This window comes from Pseudophryne corroboree, chromosome 9 (genome assembly GCF_028390025.1).
Source record: "Pseudophryne corroboree isolate aPseCor3 chromosome 9, aPseCor3.hap2, whole genome shotgun sequence".
Classification (NCBI taxonomy): Eukaryota; Metazoa; Chordata; class Amphibia; order Anura; family Myobatrachidae; genus Pseudophryne; species Pseudophryne corroboree.
Genome location: NC_086452.1, coordinates 40207113 through 40226948, shown reverse-complemented (window position 1 = coordinate 40226948; position 19836 = coordinate 40207113). Strand labels below are relative to the sequence as shown.

At 50.6% G+C, this 19836-nt stretch overlaps 1 protein-coding gene across 5 annotated transcripts in view; it reads right to left on the bottom strand.

The window, feature by feature from the left end:
- KANK4 (KN motif and ankyrin repeat domains 4) overlaps positions 1–19836 on the bottom strand; it is a 290111-nt gene that overhangs the window by 89139 nt on the left and 181136 nt on the right. For all 5 annotated transcript variants that reach the window (XM_063939217.1, XM_063939219.1, XM_063939221.1 and 2 more), the window contains one exon: positions 1903–2097. In XM_063939217.1, coding sequence (XP_063795287.1) covers positions 1903–2097 — 195 coding nt within the window. The remainder of the gene's footprint in view (positions 1–1902; positions 2098–19836) is intronic.

Sequence of the window (19836 nt, the reverse complement as noted above, 5' to 3'; positions counted from 1 at the left end):
GATTCCCCCACCCCCACCCCCAGTGCCACATATGCCCCCAGTGCCATATATGCCCCCTCCCCCGCCGCCGCTGCTCCCCCGCTGGTTTGTGTTGGAGGGACACGGAGGGCACAGCGCGCGCCTCTCCTGTGTCCCCTCCTGCATCATCTCCGGCGGCCGCGGGTCTAATAAACGAAGTGCCGTTCGTGAGCTCTGATTGGCTCACGAACCGGCACTTCTTCTATTAGACCCGCGGCCGCCGGAGATGATGCAGGAGGGACACAGGAGAGGCGCGCGCTGTGCCCTCCGTGTCCCTCCAACACGGCAGGGAGGGTTAGTAGGAGCAGATTGACATGCGGACGCTCGTCCGCATGTCAATCTGTGTAAATCAGTGGCGCCCCCGCAGCCCCTCGCCCCCAAGCCACCACGAGGGCTGCGGGGGCAGTAGTTACGCCACTGACGGTGATACATTGCCTCTGACTGAATTGCTGCCATAGGGGGAGGTTTATCAAAACTTAGAGGGAGATAACGTGGAGAGAGATAAAGTACAAATAAATCAGCTCCTATCTGTCAGTTTTCCAACACAGTCTGTTACATGACAGGAGCAGAATGGTTAATACTTTATCTCTTTATCCGCTTTATCTCTCTCCAAGTTTTGATCTATATATCCCCCATAGTACACAAAATAAAAACATCTTGGCTGGGGTTTAGTATGAAATACCTACAATCAAAATCCTGACGTTTAAAATATCGACAACAATTGACCGATGGCCAAAATACCGACATGGTCAAAATACCAACATTTAAAATACCAACAAGGTCCAAATACTGACATTTAAAATGTCGACAGGTCAAAAAGTCAACACAAGTTTTTAATTTCTTTTGGTGTGTATGTTGACATATGTCGACATGGACACCGTATAAGTGTACCGCGTTCGCTCGCCATACTTCGGGCACGGTGCCTTTCTGCACTCGGCACACTATTATATTCCCCCTCCAGGTCCACTGGGATGGTAAAGTATGAACAAGTCGGTTTCAATGAAAAAAATCATTAAAAAACTCATGTCGACTATTTAACCTGTCGACATTTTAAATGTCGGTATTTTGTCTTTGTCTGTATTTTAAATGTTGGTATTTTGACCATGTTGGTATTTTGACCATCGGTCAATGGTTGCCAGGATTTTGACCGTCAGGATTTTGATTGGAGGAAAACTGACCGCATCCCCTTGGCAGGTACTGAATTCTCTATATACACAAACGTTTTGCTTTTACTAAATGGTATTGTGTACTATTATCATATAATAATAAATGCTTTATATACAAAACAGTGTTCATTTTCCAGAAAGTTTCCATTGTAAAAAATCCTTTAACACTACACTATTGCGTTATATTTTCTTGTCTCATTAACACACAATGGGGGTCATTCCGAGTTGATCGTAGCTGTGCTAAATTCAGCACAGCTACGATCATTCACACTGACATGCGGGGGGACGCCCAGCACAGGGCTAGTCCGCCCCGCATGTCACTGCCCCCTTACCCCCGCAGAAGTGCAAAGGCATCGCAAAGCGGCAATGCCTTTGTACTTCAGGAGTAGCTCCCGGACCAGCGCAGCTTTAGCGTGCTGGCCGGGAGCTACTCATCGCTCCCCGGCCCGCAGCGGCTGCGTGTGATGTCACACAGCTGCTGCAGCCCGCCCCCCCGTTCGGTCCGGCCACGCCTGCGTTGGCCGAACCGCGACCACGAAATGGCGGCCAAACGCCACCGTTCCACCCCCTCCAACCCAGCACTACGGCGCTGGCACATGCGCAGTAGGGACCCGTTCGCTCGGCTGCAATAAAAAGCAGCAAGCGAACGGGTCAGAATGACCCCCCAACATTCATCAGCTTACTGACAAACAAAACATTCTGCCATCACAGCGTTTACCTATGCTGTTGGGCCTCCGATACGGCTGGGCCTGAAGTCTCCTCTGATTCTGCCTCTGTGTCTCCGGACTTTGACGTGGTGTCCGTGTGACCACCGTCACAATCTTGTGAAGTTGTCGCAACCGCAGTGTTCTCACCATTTGCTTCTCCGAATTCCTCCGAGGAGCTTGAATCCTCACTAGATGTCGTTTCATAACTAAGGACATAATATTGTATTAAAAGTCAACAAAACAAGAAAGGAAGACACACAAAGATCCTAAAAACAGTTCACATAAGTTCTGTTATAGTATTTAAGTATACAGTAAGTCCATCATTGCAGACTTTGGGAAGTTTCGATATATTATGTACATTTCCCTTTGTGTATATCCCTGTCTAACAGATTGTATCGAACACGTACTTTATGCATATGATATACCATGGGAATTGGGGAAAGTGGGACCTGGGCACTGGTAGCGACAGAGAGGCATAGAGTAGGGAAATCCGCATAGGAGAACAATCTTACCCACATACAGTAAGTACACAATGAGTAAATTGTGGAGGTGCACCCATGAGAGTGACTGGAGTCAGACTACAGGGAAAATCAGAAACGTACTCTCTTCTTGGGGTGTGTGGATCGTTGGGTCGACAGTAACTATGTCGACTTTCATTAGGTCGACATGGAAGTAGGTCGACATGAGTTTTTTTTATTTTTTAGGTGTCGTTTTCTTCGTAAGGTGACCGGGAATCCCAATTAGTGTACCGTGTCCCCTCGCGTGGCTCGCTTCGCTCCGTTACTATTCCCAATCGTAGTCCACGTGGATCGTAAAGTATTAAAAAGTTCAAAAAAATTTAAAGTGAAAAACTCATGTCGACCTTCTCATATGTCGACCTAGTGACCATGTCGGCCTAATAAAGATGCCGACCTAATGCATGTCGACCAATAGCGGGGGACATAATGAGTGTCGACCTAAGTGTCGTCGACCTAAAGACCGGATACCCTTGTTGGGGCACTCACTTTATTACATAAAACATAACATTTATTGATTTGTTAAAACGTGACAATGTTCTAGACACACAAAGATACAAAACATCAAACTAAACCAAACCAGCAAAAATTACAAGATAGTAAATATGATATGTGGCTCTATGGGATCTATTAGATACCAACAGATACAACTATTTATTCTTCACATAACCTATATGACACCTGTAAGACTTACTACATTTGGTGGCTGGCCTTCCGCTAATTGTCCGGAATGTGACTGGTACGTTTTGGCACCTTATCTGCGAGTGTACAGTAATACGCACCTTTTGGTCCCAAGTAAAAACGGCAATAGTAGCTGGTATCCCTACTGAGTTACTTACTCCTAAACTATGTTTATTAGGGGCTCAGGAGGATTTAGCGCCTGGCAGCCCAGACAATCACTATATCACTAATCTATGTGCTTTAGCTAAGGTGTGTATAGCCCGCTCATGGATGGGCCAAAACTGGCCCCACCTTTGCGGCTTGGACTTCTTTAGTGAATGCTTCCATAGATCACGAACGCTACGTGTATATGTCTCGAGGAGCATATTCAAAGGGGCCTATGTATCACCATCCGCACCCAGGATGACAGGTGATAAAATCACCCCAACTCGCACTGCGATAATTGATTACATCGCAGGGATGTATGAATTATCGCATGCAGGAACAGAGCTTGTGGTCAAGCTCTGTCCCTGCGATGCCTCTTCGCAGCATTGGGGTATTTTTCGTAAAAAATACCCCGATGTACTGCTGTGCATGCGCCGCCCCCGCCGACATCGCTGCCGACCGGTCGACCCCTCCTCCCCATTGCGACTACCCCCGCGCACCGCGGACCCCTCCCCAGTAGAACAATCTATTCACCTGTCCAGGGAGCCGGTCCTTCTCCTGCGCTGTGACCCCCGGTGCTGTAAGGTGTGCTGCCGTTTTGCAGCGTCACTTTACTGCACCGGGGTCACAGCGCAGCATATGGGTGACCCGGCGCCCAGCAGTGCTCACCAGAGCAGCGGACACCGGCTCCCTGGACAGGTGAGTATGTTTTTTTTTTTTTTACTTTTGTGACTTTTTTTTACACGGTGATCAGCTTGTGTCCATCGGACACACGTAGCTGATCACTCTGCCGGGTCCCCGCTCAGCTTTCTCTGCCAGGGGCAGGGAAAGCTGGGCAAAAGGGTGCAGATCGCAGTGCTGCCCTGTGAACTCGCCAGCCTGAGCCGAGATTATCACGGGGCACACTGCGGTATTTTTTCACATTTTTCTTTAAAGTAAATTCGGCGACATCACATTTCCCATTATAAGTATGGGGAATGCGATGCGGGTTACTAAAAAAAGTGAAAAAAGGGTTTGGAGCAGTTTTTCATGAACACTGCTCCAAATGCCCTTTAGTACATTCAGGTGATAGTAAAATAATGTGAAAAGGAAGTGAAAACAGAAAACCCCCTTTTTTACATTATTTTAGTAAAAATAATGTTAATAAATAGACCTCTAAAAGTGAAAATATTTGGGCCAGATGGTGTGACTCTATATACTCATCTTTGATTCAATCTGTAGTAAGTCACATACACTGGTCTCTCTTGCCATTGGTTAAACGCACTCGCTTGACTCGCTACAATGCAATAAATATCTACCTTAAAAAAAAGATGATATGTTTATTGTATACAGAGCAGTCATTATCTTATACACCGGTCATGCTTTTCTGTCTGTCTTCTTTCATACCCTTTTTCTTTATACTATTCTTCCTCTTTTCTTTCTTATATATACTTTCTGATTAATGTACTGTATGTCTCTCTCATATACAATGTACTTATTTATTTATTACCAGTTACTTATATAGTGCACACATACAGTGCCGTAACTAGACATTTTTGCGCTGTGTGCAAGAAGCAGAATCGGCGCCCCCCCTCCCCCCCTTTCATATTAAAAATTGGGCCAGTGTGCATTGTAGGCGTGCAACAAAAATATAGGGATATAAGAGTGAGAGCTTGGGGCTGAGGGTGATAGACGGCAGATGCTCTGCGGCAGACACAGCGCACAGGGGTGCGGGAGGAGCGGCCGTCAGTGGACCACATGAGGGAATAGGCGGCCAGTCGGGGTGTCTATAGATGGTGCATAGCTAGTTACGGCCCTGGTCATTGTGGAGAGCAGTGAGTAAGGTTGAGTGTAGGGAACAGTGAGGGTGAGGTTATCAAGCAGTGAGGTTGGGTGTAGGGAGCAGTGAGGGTGGGTGAGTGCAGGGAGCAGTGAGTGACTGAAGCAGAGAGAGTGGGTATAGGGAGCAGTGAGGAAGGGTGTAGGGAGCAGAGAAAATGGGTATAGTGAGCAGTGAGTGACGAAAGCAGAGAGAGTGGGTATAGGGAGCAGTGAGGAAGGGTGTAGGGAGCAGTGAGGAAGGGTGTAGGGAGCAGAGAGAGTGGGTATAGCGAGCAGTGAGTGACGGAAGCAGAGAGAGTGGGTATGGGGAGCAGTGAGGAAGGGTGTAGGGAGCAGTGAGGAAGGGTGTAGGGAGCAGTGAGAGTGGGTGTAGGGAGCAGTGAGGGTGAGTGTAGGAAGCAGAGAGAGTGGGTGTAGGAAGCAGTGAGGGTGAGTGTAGGAAGCAGTGAGGGTGAGTGTAGGGAGCAGTGAGAGTACGTGTAGGGAGCAGTGATTGTGAGTGTAGGAAGCAGTGAGGGTGTGAGAGTGAGGGGAGCAGAGAGAGTGGGTGTAGGGAGCAGTGACGGTGAGTGTAGGAAGTAGCGAGGGTGGGTGTTGGGAGCAGGAGGATGAGTGTAGGGAGCAGAGAAAGTGGGTGTAGGGAGCAGAGAGTGGGTATAGGGAGCACTGAGTGACGGAAGCAGAGAGAGTGGGTATAGGGAGCAGTGAGGAAGGGTGTAGGGAGCAGAGAGAGTGGGTATAGCGAGCAGTGAGTGACGGAAGCAGAGAGAGTGGGTATAGGGAGCAGTGAGGAAGGGTGTAGGGAGCAGAGAGAGTGGGTATAGCGAGCAGTGAGTGACGGAAGCAGAGAGAGTGGGTATAGGGAGCAGTGAGGAAGGGTGTAGGGAGCAGTGAGTGAGGGAAGTAGAGAGAGTGAGTGTAGGAAGCAGTGAGGGTGAGTGTAGGAAGCAGTGAGGGTGAGTGTAGGGAGCAGTGAGGGTGAGTGTAGGGAGCAGTGACGGAGAGTGTAGGGAGCAGTGAGTGTGAGTGTAGGAAGCAGTGAGGGTGAGTGTAGGAAGCAGTGAGGGTGAGTGTAGGGAGCAGTGAGGGTGAGTGTAGGGAGCAGTGACGGAGAGTGTAGGAAGCAGTGAGGGGAGCAGAGAGAGTGGGTGTAGGAAGCAGTGAGGGGAGCAGAGAGAGTGGGTGTAGGAAGCAGTGAGGGTGAGTGTAGGGAGCAGTGAGGGTGAGTGTAGGGAGCAGTGACGGAGAGTGTAGGGAGCAGTGAGTGTGAGTGTAGGAAGCAGTGAGGGTGAGTGTAGGAAGCAGTGAGGGTGAGTGTAGGGAGCAGTGAGGGTGAGTGTAGGGAGCAGTGACGGAGAGTGTAGGAAGCAGTGAGGGGAGCAGAGAGAGTGGGTGTAGGAAGCAGTGAGGGGAGCAGAGAGAGTGGGTGTAGGGAGCAGTGAGAGTGAGTGTAGGGAGCAGAGAGAATGTGTGTAGGGAGCAGTGATGGTGGGTGTAGGGAGTAGTGAGTGAGTGTAGGGAGCAGAGAGAATGGGTGTAGGGAGCAGTGCTTGTGAGTGTAGGAAGCAGTGAGGGTGAGTGTAGGAAGCAGTGAGGGTGAGTGTAGGAAGCAGTGAGAGTGGGTGTAGGGAGCAGAGAGAGTGGGTGTAGGAAGCAGTGAGGGTGGGAGAGTGAGGGGAGCAGAGAGAGTGGGTGTAGGGAGCAGTGATGGTGAGTGTAGGAAGTGGCGAGTGTGAGTGCAGGGAGCAGGAGGGTGAGTGTAGGGAGCAGAGAGAGTGGGTGTAGGGAGCAGAGAGAGTGGGTGTAGGGAGCAGAGCGAGTGGGTGTAGGGAGCAGAGAGTGGGTGTAGGGAGCAGTGACGGTGAGTGTAGGAAGTAGCGAGGGTGGGTGTAGGGAGCAGGAGGGTGAGTGTAGGGAGCAGAGAGAGTGGGTATAGGGAGCAGTGATGGTGAGTGTAGGGAGCAGTGAGGGTGGGTGTAGGGAGCAGTGAGGGTGGGTGTAGGGAGCAGTGAGGGTGGGTGTAGGGAGCAGTGAGGGTGGGTGTAGGGAGCAGTGACGGTGAGTGTAGGAAGCAGTGAGGGTGGGTGTAGGGAGCAGTGAGGGTGGGTGTAGGGAGCAGTGACGGTGAGTGTAGGAAGCAGTGAGGGTGGGTGTAGGGAGCAGTGAGAGTGGGTGGAGGGAGCACGGATTGTGAGTGTAGGAAGCAGTGAGGGTAGGAGAGTGAGGGGAGCAGAGAGAGTGGGTGTAGGGAGCAGTGACGGTGAGTGTAGGAAGTAGCAAGGGTGAGTGTAGGGAGCAGGAGGGTGAGTGTAGGGAGCAGTGACGGTGAGTGTAGGAAGTAGCGAGGGTGAGTGTAGGAAGTAGCGAGGGTAAGTGTAGGGAGCAGAGAGAGTGGGTGTAGGGAGCTGAGAGAGTGGGTGTAGGGAGCAGTGATGGTGAGTGTAGGAAGTAGCGAGGGTTGGTGTAGGGAGCAGGACGGTGAGTGTAGGGAGCAGAGAGAGTGGGTGTAGGGAGCAGTGATGGTGAGTGTAGGGAGCAGTGAGGGTGGGTGTAGGGAGCAGTGAGAGTGGGTGTAGGGAACAGTGACTGTGAGTGTAGGGAGCAGAGAGAGTGGGTGTAGGGAGCAGTGAGGGTGAGTGTAGGGAGCAGTGAGTGGGTGTAGGGAACAGTGACTGTGAGTGTAGGAAGCAGTTAGGGTGGAAGAGCGAGGGGAGCAGAGAGAGTGGGTGTAGGGAGCAGTGACGGTGAGTGTAGGAAGTAGCAAGGGTGAGTGTAGGGAGCAGGAGGGTGAGTGTAGGGAGCAGTGACGGTGAGTGTAGGAAGTAGCGAGGGTGAGTGTAGGAAGTAGCGAGGGTAAGTGTAGGGAGCAGAGAGAGTGGGTGTAGGGAGCTGAGAGAGTGGGTGTAGGGAGCAGTGATGGTGAGTGTAGGAAGTAGCGAGGGTTGGTGTAGGGAGCAGGACGGTGAGTGTAGGGAGCAGAGAGAGTGGGTGTAGGGAGCAGTGATGGTGAGTGTAGGGAGCAGTGAGGGTGGGTGTAGGGAGCAGTGAGAGTGGGTGTAGGGAACAGTGACTGTGAGTGTAGGAAGCAGTTAGGGTGGAAGAGCGAGGGGAGCAGAGAGAGTGGGTGTAGATAGCATGTAGGGAACAGTGAGGCACATCAGTTTGGAGCCGCTGTCAGTTGTAACCTCCCCCGCCTCTAACTCACCCCACACCGCTTCGGTCCGTTCCTGCTCTGTAGGTCTTCCTCCGGCAGTGGTACATGCAGGGGGGGTTCCATGTACCCGGAAACCCCCCCTGAAGACCTGATTTTTTTTATTTGAGAGACGGCTGTGTGACAGAGAGCTCCTTAGCTCGGCTCCGGCTCCTAAAGTCATGTGTACAATAGGAAGCGGAGGGGGGGGGAGAGCTCCTGTGCCTGACAGGAAATCTGACAGCTAAGCTGAGCGCTTCGGTCCATTCCTGCGCTGTAGATCTTCCTCGGGCTCCTAAAGATATGTGTAAGCTGCTGCCCAGCGCTCCGGAGCTCTGAATGGTACCATAGGAAGCGGAGGGGGGGGGGGGGGGGGGGGACAGCTCCGGTGCCTGACAGGAAATCTGACAGGCAGGCAAGCTGACAGGCGAACTGCGGGCAAGAGGATGGGCAGCGGCAGATGGATTCAAGTGAGCGCGGGTGGGGGCCGCCACAGCTGCTTTGCGCTGGATGCGGGCGTCTGCGGCAGGGGGTCAGAGAGAGTGTGCCAGTTGCGCCTACAGTGCCTATGCGCTGTGGGCAGCGCACACTCGGCACATATGTAGTTACGTCCCTGCACACATATTCCTCAGTGCTTTACAGAGAATATTTGCCCATTCACATCAGTCCCTGCCCCAGTGGAGCTTACACTCTATATTCCCTACCACATGTACACACAGACACATTCGGGAGCGCCCCGCTCAGACATCAGAGCGTTACCACCAGCTGCCACTAATGGGGACGGATCTGTGACCGCTAAACCAACAGATGACGTTATGGATGAACTGCAGAATGACATGGATGACCTAAAGTCAGAGATGAAGAGCAGAAACATCAACACCACAGTCATCATCATCAGTGTTGTCTTCATCTTTATGCTGCTGTTCACTGCGGTTATCCTGTACTTCACAGTATTTGCCCGTTACAAGCAATTCAAACAATTGGCGGATAATATGAAGACCAGCGGTATCAAAAATGGAAAGGACATCGATGCTGAAGCTGCATATGGTGCAGCTGAACAATAGATGCTTGCAGGGTTGTGATATGAGGTCTGCCCTGCAACATGTGCTCCATTGGTGTCCTGCACAAGACTCTTCTATTACAGAGGTATTACCAATACCCTATACCACCATCACGGTTTACAGAGGAGCATTCCACCACATACCACCTGGCCTGATGTCCAACATGTGCGCATCCTAATTGATTTCCTCAACACGTCACTTCAAGCAGAAGTGGGTGCTAGTATTAGGTGGTTATTAGGGGGGTTAGGGTCCCATCTAATGAAGTTCACCTTGATGTGGTGGATGGGCTCACATTTTTGGCCAAATTTGTGCTAAGAACTTCACATACTCCATGTTAATTGTCAGTTTATAAATATTATTTTGACTATCAGTATTTTGAATGCACCTACATTTTTCTTTTCCCTGTGTGATACTAGAAGCCTCAGCAGAGGCGGAACTACCGGCAGTGCAGGCAGTGCACTGCACTGGGGCCCGCCTCTGTCCAGGGGCCCAAGCATGTAATGAGTCAAACTGACTCATTACATGCCGCTGTGCGCTGCGGGCAACCGCTGCCCGCAGCGCACAGCCGCCCGGCGAAGAGAGGAGAGGAGAGGAGCAGCGGTACTACAGACGGGGGAAGGAGGAGGAGGGAGGCTGAGAAGGGAGCCGCAGCAGCGCTTTGTTACTGGTGGAGGCGCTGCTGCTGCTGCCCCTCTGCTTCCCTATAGGCTGTCTTCCGAGAACAGCCTATAGGGAAGCAGAGGGGCAGCAGCAGCAGCGCCTCCACCAGTAACACAGCGCTGCTGCGGCTCCCTTCTCAGCCTCCCTCCTCCTCCTTCTCTCCAGCCCGGGAATCGTCTCTGACGCTGCACCGAGGAGCCTGAGCCAGCGGAGAGGGTAAGTATAATTCTTCTTTCTTTCTTTCTTTCTTTCTTTCCTTCTTTCCTTCTTTCTTTCCTTCTTTCCTTCTTTCCTTCTTTCTTGTGCCTGCCTGCCGCAATGTGTAAAAATGGGGGACTACCTGCCGCACTGTGTAAAAATGGGGGACTACCTGCTGCACTGTGTAAAAAGGGGGGACTACCTGCCGCAATGTGTAAAAAGGGGGGCATACCTGCCGCAATGTGTAAAAAGGGGGGCATACCTGCCGCAATGTGTAAAAAGGGGGGACTGCCTGCAGCAATGTGTAAAAAGGGGGGACTGCCTGCAGCAATGTGTAAAAAGGGGGGATTGCCTGCCGCAATGTGTAAAAAGGGGGGATTGCCTGCCGCAATGTGTAAAAAGGGGGGACTACCTGCCGCAATGTGTAAAAAGGGGGGACTGCCTGCCGCAATGTGTAAAAAGGGGGGACTGCCTGCCGCAATGTGTAAAAAGGGGGGACTGCCTGCCGCAATGTGTAAAAAGGGGGAATCAGCCTGCCGCAATGTGTAAAAATGGGGGACTGCCTGCCGCTATGTGTAAAAAGGGGTAATCTGCCCGACGCAATGTGTAAAAAGGGGAATCTGCCTGCCGTAATGTGTAAAAAAGGGGGACTGCCTGACGCTATGTGTAAAACAGGGGGACTGCCTGACGCTATGTGTAAAAATGGGGAATCTGCCTGCTGCTATGTGTAAAAATGGGGAATCTGCCTGCCGTAATGTGTAAAAATGGGGACGCTGTCTGCCGTAATGTGTAACAAGGGCACGCTGTCTGCCGTAATGTGTAACAAGGGCACGCGGTCTGCCGTAATGTGTAACAAGGGCACGCTGTCTGCCGTAATGTGTAAAAAGGGCACGCTGTCTGCCGCTATGTGTAACAAGGGCACGCTGTCTGCTGTAATGTGTAAAAAGGGCACGCTGTCTGCCGTAATGTGTAACAAGGGCACGCGGTCTGCCGTTATGTGTAAAAAGGGCACGCTGTCTGCTGTAATGTGTAAAAAGGGCACGCTGTCTGCCGTAATGTGTAACAAGGGCACGCGGTCTGCCGTAATGTGTAAAAAGGGCACGCTGTCTGCCGCTATGTGTAACAAGGGCACGCTGTCTGCTGTAATGTGTAAAAAGGGCACGCTGTCTGCCGTAATGTGTAACAAGGGCACGCGGTCTGCCGTTATGTGTAAAAAGGGCACGCTGTCTGCTGTAATGTGTAAAAAGAGGAATCTGTTCGCTGTAAGGTGTAAAAGGGTCTCTACCTGGTGTAGTGGTGCTACTGTGCGGCGTAATTTGAATAATGGAGACTACTGTGTTGGTATTATTTTGTGGCCACACCCCTTCCCCACGAAGCCACGCCACTATGTATTTTTGCGCGCGCCTACGGCGCGCACTGCCCCTGGGGTGGACTTGGATGGGGGGGGGGGGCCCAAAGCATTTTGTCGCACCTGGGCCCACCGCTTGCTTGTTCCGCCACTGAGCCTCGGTATGGTAGCACTTCATATTATGTGTAAAAATAGGGTGTGCAGTCCAAGTCCCTCACTTTTTTCCTCTAGATTTGTGTACATATTGTACACTTGAAGGCGAGGCTTGTTCATTCTGGTATTGGCACCGCCCCTCCCATTTACCCTCCGGTGCTTTCAGTTAGCACAGGTCCCTACATTGCTGACTACATATTAGAATGGGCTCTATTTAAAGGTAAGATCTGGATAAATGTATATAATGTGTTCAGGCCCGGCGCTACCCGCTCAGCAAAGGGATGCAGAGCAGGTAGGCGCCAGGCCAGGAGAGGCGATGTCTCTGCTCTGCATCCCCCGCTGCTGCGCTGGTCTGTCATCCCCTGCTGCTGCTGCCAGCTGCTTTGCCTGTCACACTATATGACAGGCAGCAGTGCTGGCAGCTTGGAGCCTCCTCTCCCCCTCACCTGTGACAGCGGGGTTGGTCCGGACCGATAAGGGGGCGTGGATACACCGGAATGGGGGCGGAGCTACACTGGACCAGGCTGCTGCTATGTCCAGCCAGACTGTTAGGTAAGTGAAGGGAAAGAGAGACAGAGTGTGAGTGTGAGTGTGAGTGTGTGTGTGTGTGTGTGTGTGTGTGTGTGTGTGTGTGTGTGTGTGTGTGTGTGTGTCCGGGGGGGTTGTTTGTATAAGTGCCATTTCTACGGGCATTACATATAAGCGTCACTACCACTATGGGCATTACATATAGGCGTCACTACTACTATGGGCATTACATATAAACTACTATAGGCATTACATATAAGCGTCACTACCACTATGGGCATTACGTATAAGCAGCACTACTACGATGGGCATTACGTAAAAGCACCACTGCTACTATGCGCATTACGTATAAGCGGCGCTACTGCTATGGGCATTACATATAAGCGGCACTACTACTATGGACAATACGTAAAAGCAGCACTGCTACTATGGGCATTATGTAAAAGCGGCACTACTATGGGCATTACGTAAAAGTAGCGCTGCTACTATGTGCATTACGAATAAGCGGTGCTACTACTGTGGGCATTATGTTTAAACGGCGCTACTACTATGGACATTACGCATAAGAGGCACTACTACAATGGGCATTACATATAAGGGTCGCTAATACTATTGGTGTTACGTATAAGTGGTACTACTACTATGGGCATTACGTATAAGGGGCGCTGCTACTATGTGCATTACGAATAAGCGGTGCTACTACTGTGGGCATTATGTTTAAACGGCGCTACTACTATGGACATTACGCATAAGAGGCACTACTACAATGGGCATTACATATAAGGGTCGCTAATACTATTGGTGTTACGTATAAGTGGTACTACTACTATGGGCATTGCGTATAAGGGGCGCTGCTACTATGTGCATTACGAATAAGCGGTGCAACTACTGTGGGCATTATGTTTAAATGGCGCTACTACTATGGACATTACGCATAAGAGGCACTACTACAATGGGCATTACATATAAGGGTCGCTAATACTATTGGTGTTACGTATAAGTGGTACTACTACTATGGGCATTACGTAAAAGTGGCGCTGCTACTATGTGCATTACGAATAAGCGGTGCTACTACTGTGGGCATTATGTTTAAACGGCGCTACTACTATGGACATTACGCATAAGAGGCACTACTACAATGGGCATTACATATAAGGGTCGCTAATACTATTGGTGTTATGAATAAGTGGTACTACTACTATGGGCATTACGTAAAAGTGGCGCTGCTACTACTGTGCATTACGAATAAGCGGTGCTACTACTGTGGGCATTATGTTTAAACGGCGCTACTACTATGGACATTACGCATAAGAGGCACTACTACAATGGGCATTACATATAAGGGTCGCTAATACTATTGGTGTTACGTATAAGTGGTACTACTACTATCGGCATTACGTATAAGGGGTGCTGCTACTATGGCCATTACGTATACAGGGCGCTACTATCATCTATGGGCATTATGTGTATAAGCGGCACTACTACATGCTGTGTAATGTGAATTCGACTGTGCTACTGTGTGGCGTTAATTGAAATGGGGGTACTTTGTGTGGCCACGCCCATTCCTTGTGAGAACAAACCCCCTTTTCTAGCGCACGCTGTCCCTTTATAAAGTGTGGGAGGGCACAAATTTACAGTTTGCAGGAGGGTGCCGAACACCCTAGCACCGGCCCTGAATGTGTTATATTATTATTAGGGGGGTTAGGGACCCATCCAATGAAGTTCACCTGGTAGCGGTGGATGGGCTCACATTTTTGGCCAAATTTGTGCTAAGAACTTCACTTATACTCAATAGTAATTGTACAAGTTTCTCAAAATGATTCTGCCTATGAGTATTCTTAGTGCTTAGAGCGTTCATCGGCATTGATCTTTTTCACTGTGCTTAATAAAGTCACTCAGTTTCTTCCCATGTCCGTGACTTCTTCAGAGGAGTGTAACGTAGGCGAGGACGCCACTATCGCTCAAAGACAATTTTGATTTTTTTTTGTGAAAATAAAATTAATAAAAAAGAATTAAGTAGCATTACTGCCGCACGGTCATACAAATGTTACAGCGCTCATCTTTACCGCCAAATGGTTGCGGGTGATTATTTGTGCCTACCCGCCTCTCCTTTTGCAGGAGCCTATTAACCATGAGATCCTATGGATTGCGGGTGTGCGTGCAGTGCACATTGCACATCCGCTAATCACGGCAATCGACTCACAATTGCCGCAGCTAGCGGCAAGGATGAGGGCTGTCACACTTGTATAAAAAACAATATCATCACGGTTATGTTTTGGGTATTAACATACACGGTCGAGTCACATTATTAGGACCACCTCCTGCATTTGACATCGGCAGCACGTAGCTAGGGTTACCACCTCATCCCTGTAATTCTGGCACATATTAATTACACAGGTTCTTTGGCTGGGTGACTTGAAGACTCCATTTATCTGGTTTTAATAAGCCACAGAACCTGTGTAAATATGTGTCCAGAATTACAGGGACGAGGTGGTAACCCTATGCATAGCCAATGAAGTACATCACGTGTTGTGTGCTGATTTGGTGGGTATATGAGGTGTGGGATAGGCCATCTACACACATATCACTCGTTGCTGTCATGGGTAAAAGGAGTGATTTATTCACCCCCTACAAATAGCTCTACCATTGTTGACAACACAGTCATCTCCCCCGTTCCCTAACTCCGCTGCCTAGGCAATCACTCTTGACTCCTCCCTCTCCTTTGCACCTCACATCCAAGCTCTGGCACAATCCTGTTGGTTCCAGCTACACAACATTGCTTGCATCAGGTAATTTCTCTCCCAGAGTGCACTGGTCATCTCACGACTCGACTACTGCAATGTTCTACTCACTGGCCTCGCTTGCTCCCATCTTGCTCCCCTCCAATCTGTCCTGAACTCCGCAGCTAGGCTCATCTTCCTCTCCCGCCTTTCCACATCTGCCACTCTCCTTCGACAAAATCTACACTGGCTCCCATTCCCCTACAGAATCCTCTTCAAACTCCCCACCCTCACATACAAGGCCATCTCTAATTCCACTGCTCCCTACATCTCCAACCTCCTCTCCCTTCATACTCCCTCCCGCCCCCTACGCTCAGTGCCGTTTCTAGCGGCGGGCGAGCCGTGCAACCGCACGGGGCGCCCGCCGCGGCACTTTGTGACTCCTTATCTCCTCTCCTCCCTCTTCCCGAGCGCTTCTGCTCGGGGGGCGGAGTTTCGCGGAATGACGCGTTTGCGTCGTGACGTCACAACGCAAACGCGTCATTCCGCGAAGCCCCGTCCCCCGAGCAGGAGCGCTCGGGAAGAGGGAGGAGAGGAGATAAGCCTGGAAGGAGGAGGCGGCCGGCGCGAGGGACGTGAGTCGGCGGGACCCGAAGAGCGGGAAGATGTAAGTATTATCTCTCTCTCTCTCTCTCCCCCTTCCTTCCCCCCCCACTTGACACATGCCTGCCGCACTGTGTAAAATGGGGATACCTGCCTGCCGCACTGTGTAAAATGGGGATACCTGCCTGCCGCACTGTGTAAAATGGGGACACCTGCCTGCCGCACTGTGTAAAATGGGGATACCTGCCTGCCGCACTGTGTAAAATGGGGATACCTGCCTGCCGCACTGTGTAAAATGGGGACACCTGCCTGCCGCACTGTGTAAAATGTGGGCACCTGCCTGCGTACTGTGTAAAATGGGGATATCTGCCTGCCGTACCGTGTAAAATGGGGATACCTGCCTGCCGCACTGTGTAAAATGGGGATATCTGCCTGCCGTACTGTGTAAAATGGGGGCACGTGCCTGCTGCGCTGTATAAAATGGGGATACCTGCCTGCCGCACTGTGTAAAATGGGGATATCTGCCTGCCGTACTGTGTAAAATGGGGGCACCTGCCTGCCGTGCTGTGTAAAATGGGGATATCTGCCTGCGTACTGTGTAAAATGGGGACACCTGCCTGCCGCACTTTGTAAAATGGGGACACCTGCCTGCCGCGCTGTGTAAAATGGGGACACCTGCCTGCCGCGCTGTGTATTATGGGGACACTTGCCTGCTGTAATGTGTAAAAAGGGGACTTTTTTTTTTCTCCCCCTGTGGTGGGTGTGATGATATCAGACGAGGCCACGCCCACTTTAATGAGACCATGCCCATTTTAATCAGGCCACACACCCTTGTCGGGAGCGCGCGCGCGCGCATGCTTTTTCTTTTTATGGCTACATGGGGGGGGGCACGCAATTTTTTTTTATAGCAATGGGGGGGGGGGGCGCATTTTTAAATCTCGCACTGGGAGCCAAATTGTCTAGAAACGGCCCTGCCTACGCTCTACCAATGACAGTCACCTCTCCACCGCCCTGGTCACTACTTCCCATGCTCAAGTTCAAGACTATGCCCGTGCTGCACCCTTTCAGTGGAACCCGCTCCCCCGCTCCATTAGACTCTCCCCGACCTTGCAAAGCTTCAAATGGGCATTGAAAACCCACCTATTTATCAAAGCGTACCCTTCCAATGCATAACCTAGTCCTGAGGCTGCTCCTCCATCCCCCTGCCTCATGGCTTGGCCATCTCTGTTTTGCTTACATACTGCCATCAGGCTACCTCCCGCCTGCTTGCACCTCATGTCATCTGTCTGTTGCCCCTCCCCACTAGATTGTTAACTCTTCAGAGCCTCTTTCCTCTTGTTGTCTAAGCCCTCTTCTCGATACATTTCACTCACAGCTCCCCCCTACTCAGCGACCATCTTTAACCGCTTTTTCTCCTGCTGGTAAAGGCTCATCTCTATCTATGGCCGCCAGCCCCAAGTAGTACGATGATTACTCCCTCGCTACTTCCATCTTAGCTGTATTATGTATGAGAATTGTGGTGCTCTTTGTTACCTGTACTCTGTTTTTGTTATTTATTTACTGTTATGCTAAGTTTTGTCTCCCTGTACTGTCCTTTGTACGGCGCTGCAAAACACTTATGGCGCCTTATTATTATTATTATTACTACATTTTATTTATATTTGATGTGCCAAAAGGGATGATTATCAGTTTTCGGGCCAGGGGTGGCAGTATGTGGCAGCAGGGACGTGCAGTCAGGGGAGGCAGGGGAGGCAGTGCCTCCCCTGACATTAATGTTGGAATAATACAAAGAAGATACTTATGACACATGTTATGTGTTATAAGTATCTTCTTTAGCCTTTGTATTATTTTAGCAATTCGTACCTATGTAAAAGCAGTCCTGTCAGTGTTGTTGAGGCAGCGCTGTCAGTGCCTCCCGGTGTCTGTGTGTAAGGGCCGGAAGCGGGGGGCGGGGCCAGGAATAGGGCAGGAGAAAGCATTGAAGAAAACTCCTAGAAGCGGCACCTACTTGTAGTGCCGCTTTGAAGCAGCGATTGGCCAGTGTGGGACCAGGGGAGGACACTTTGCGGCTACAGGCGCATCACGTGGCTGGTTCCGTCAGAGCCGGGGGCGCAGCGCTGAGTAAGCTGCACGGAAATCGCGGGGGAAATCATTGGCTGCGGAGGTGATAATGCGGAAGGCCGTGAGGACGGGGAGCATCGGTGAGCACTCTCTCTCTCCTTTTTTTGCCCCTCCCCAGTATTGAAGTTTTTATGTCTCAGGGCGGGATGTACTAACCCCTGCCATAACTGCACTTTTCTCTGCGCTCTGACACTCCCCGCCACTCCCCCGTCTGCTTTCTCATCCCCTTCTTTCTCTTCCTCACCGCCGCGGCCACTGTATTCTCTCATCGCTGCGCTCCCCCTGGCCGTTTGGCGCATGTGCATCCAGGTTCTGCTTTTCCGGGCATGCGCGGACTGACTTATTGATGAACCAGTGTGCGCATGCCCGGAAAAGCAGAACCCGGATGCGCATGCGCCAAACGGCCAGGGGGAGCGCAGCGATGAGAGAATCCAGTGGCCGCGGCAGTGAGGAAGAGGGAGAAGGGGATGAGAAAGCAGACAGGGGAGCGGCGGGCAGCGGAGCGGGGAGTGTCAGAGCGCAGAGAAAAGTGCAGTTATCGCGATGGCGGAGGTTAGTACATCCCTCCCTAAATTACTTGTTTTACAGGTTTTATTGGATTCTACTGGACAAGTGGACGTGACCGGCGTGGGATGTAGGTAAGTATGTGTGAGTGTGTAAGTGTGTTTTAATAAAATTTTACTGTCACGGTGTGTGTGTTGTGTTTTTATTTGGGTATTTTTTTGTTGTGGAACTACAGGTACCAGCGAGCTCATTATTTCCCTGCATGCTGGTACTTGTGGTTATCCAAGTACCAGCAAGCGGGGGAGGCTTGCTGGGCCTTGTAGTTCCACAACAAAAAAACAATATTCTATTTTTGCACACTTATGACTATCAGCCCGGCACCCACCGCCCAGGAGTGCTGGGGACAGCCTCAGGCTTCACCCCTGACCCTTGGGTGCCTGGAGGGGAGGACCACTTGATTTAAGGGGTCACCACTCATCCAGGGAACCCCGGCCAGGGGTGACTAGTTGGGGGGGTAATGCCACGGACGCAGGGACCAATATAAAAGTGTCCCCCGGCTGTGGCATTATCTCTCTGGCTAGTGGAGCCCGGTGCTGGTTTTAAAAATATGGGGGACCCCTACATCTTTTGTCCCCTGTATTTTTGGAGCCAGGACCGGACGCAGAGCCCGGTGCTGGTTGTCTAAATACGGGGAACCCCTGTTCAATTTTTTCCCCAGTATTTAAACAGCCAGGACCGGCTCAAAGAGTCCGAGGCTGGTTATACTTAGGAGGGGGAACCTCACGCATTTTTTTTTTTTTTTTTTAATTTTTTAACCCATTCACACCCTTTTCCAAAGATAACCATGCACGGATCTCACTGATCCGTGCATGACTATGACAACACGCCAGCAATAAGCAGGTCTCTTTGAAAGCTCCATTTTTTACGAATTCTATGCTTTTCCAGCAGTGTTTGGCTGATGTCGGCAGTGATTGAGAATACAAATTCTTAGTAAATTACAGAGTTCTATTAAATAACACCCGTGTTTGACCGATGGTCTATTGATTCGTATTTGTGGGCTCAGGGGCAGTGGCGGGCATTGGCTCGGCGGCGGTAGGGGTGATCAGTAGTATTCGGCGGACATTATGGCCGCTGTGCCTCACCAGCCACTGACCTCACCGCACGCCACTGGTATTGTGGTGTGAGAGGGAGAAGATATTAGATAAATCATGATAAAATGATAATGGCCTATATGGTTCAATTCATGTATAATACAGGCCAAAGGGAGTACAAAATAGAACAGTCGAACAGATCAGTGCCATAAATATGGTATGGTGGAAGGTTTAACTTAGGTTCAATACTGTATTTAAAATAGACAATGTCTAGATAGTTAAATCTACTCTCATCAATAACTCTATTTAAAGAACATGGGTGCAGGGCAGGGGTGTAGAGAGCCACACAGGGCCCCATTAACGAACGCTCGGGGGAGCATAAACGGGTGCAGGAAGGGGGTAGGCAGGAGGGTGTAGGGGAAGGCACCCGCTTATGGAAATCTTATGGCACTGGGGACAATGAGGACACTGCGAGATAGTACAGAGCCCTGTGGAACACTGCATGGCAGTGGCACTGGGGACAATGAGGACACAGAGATAGTACAGAGCCCTGTGGAACACTGCATGGCAGTGGCACTGGGGACAATGAGGACACTCCTGTAGACAA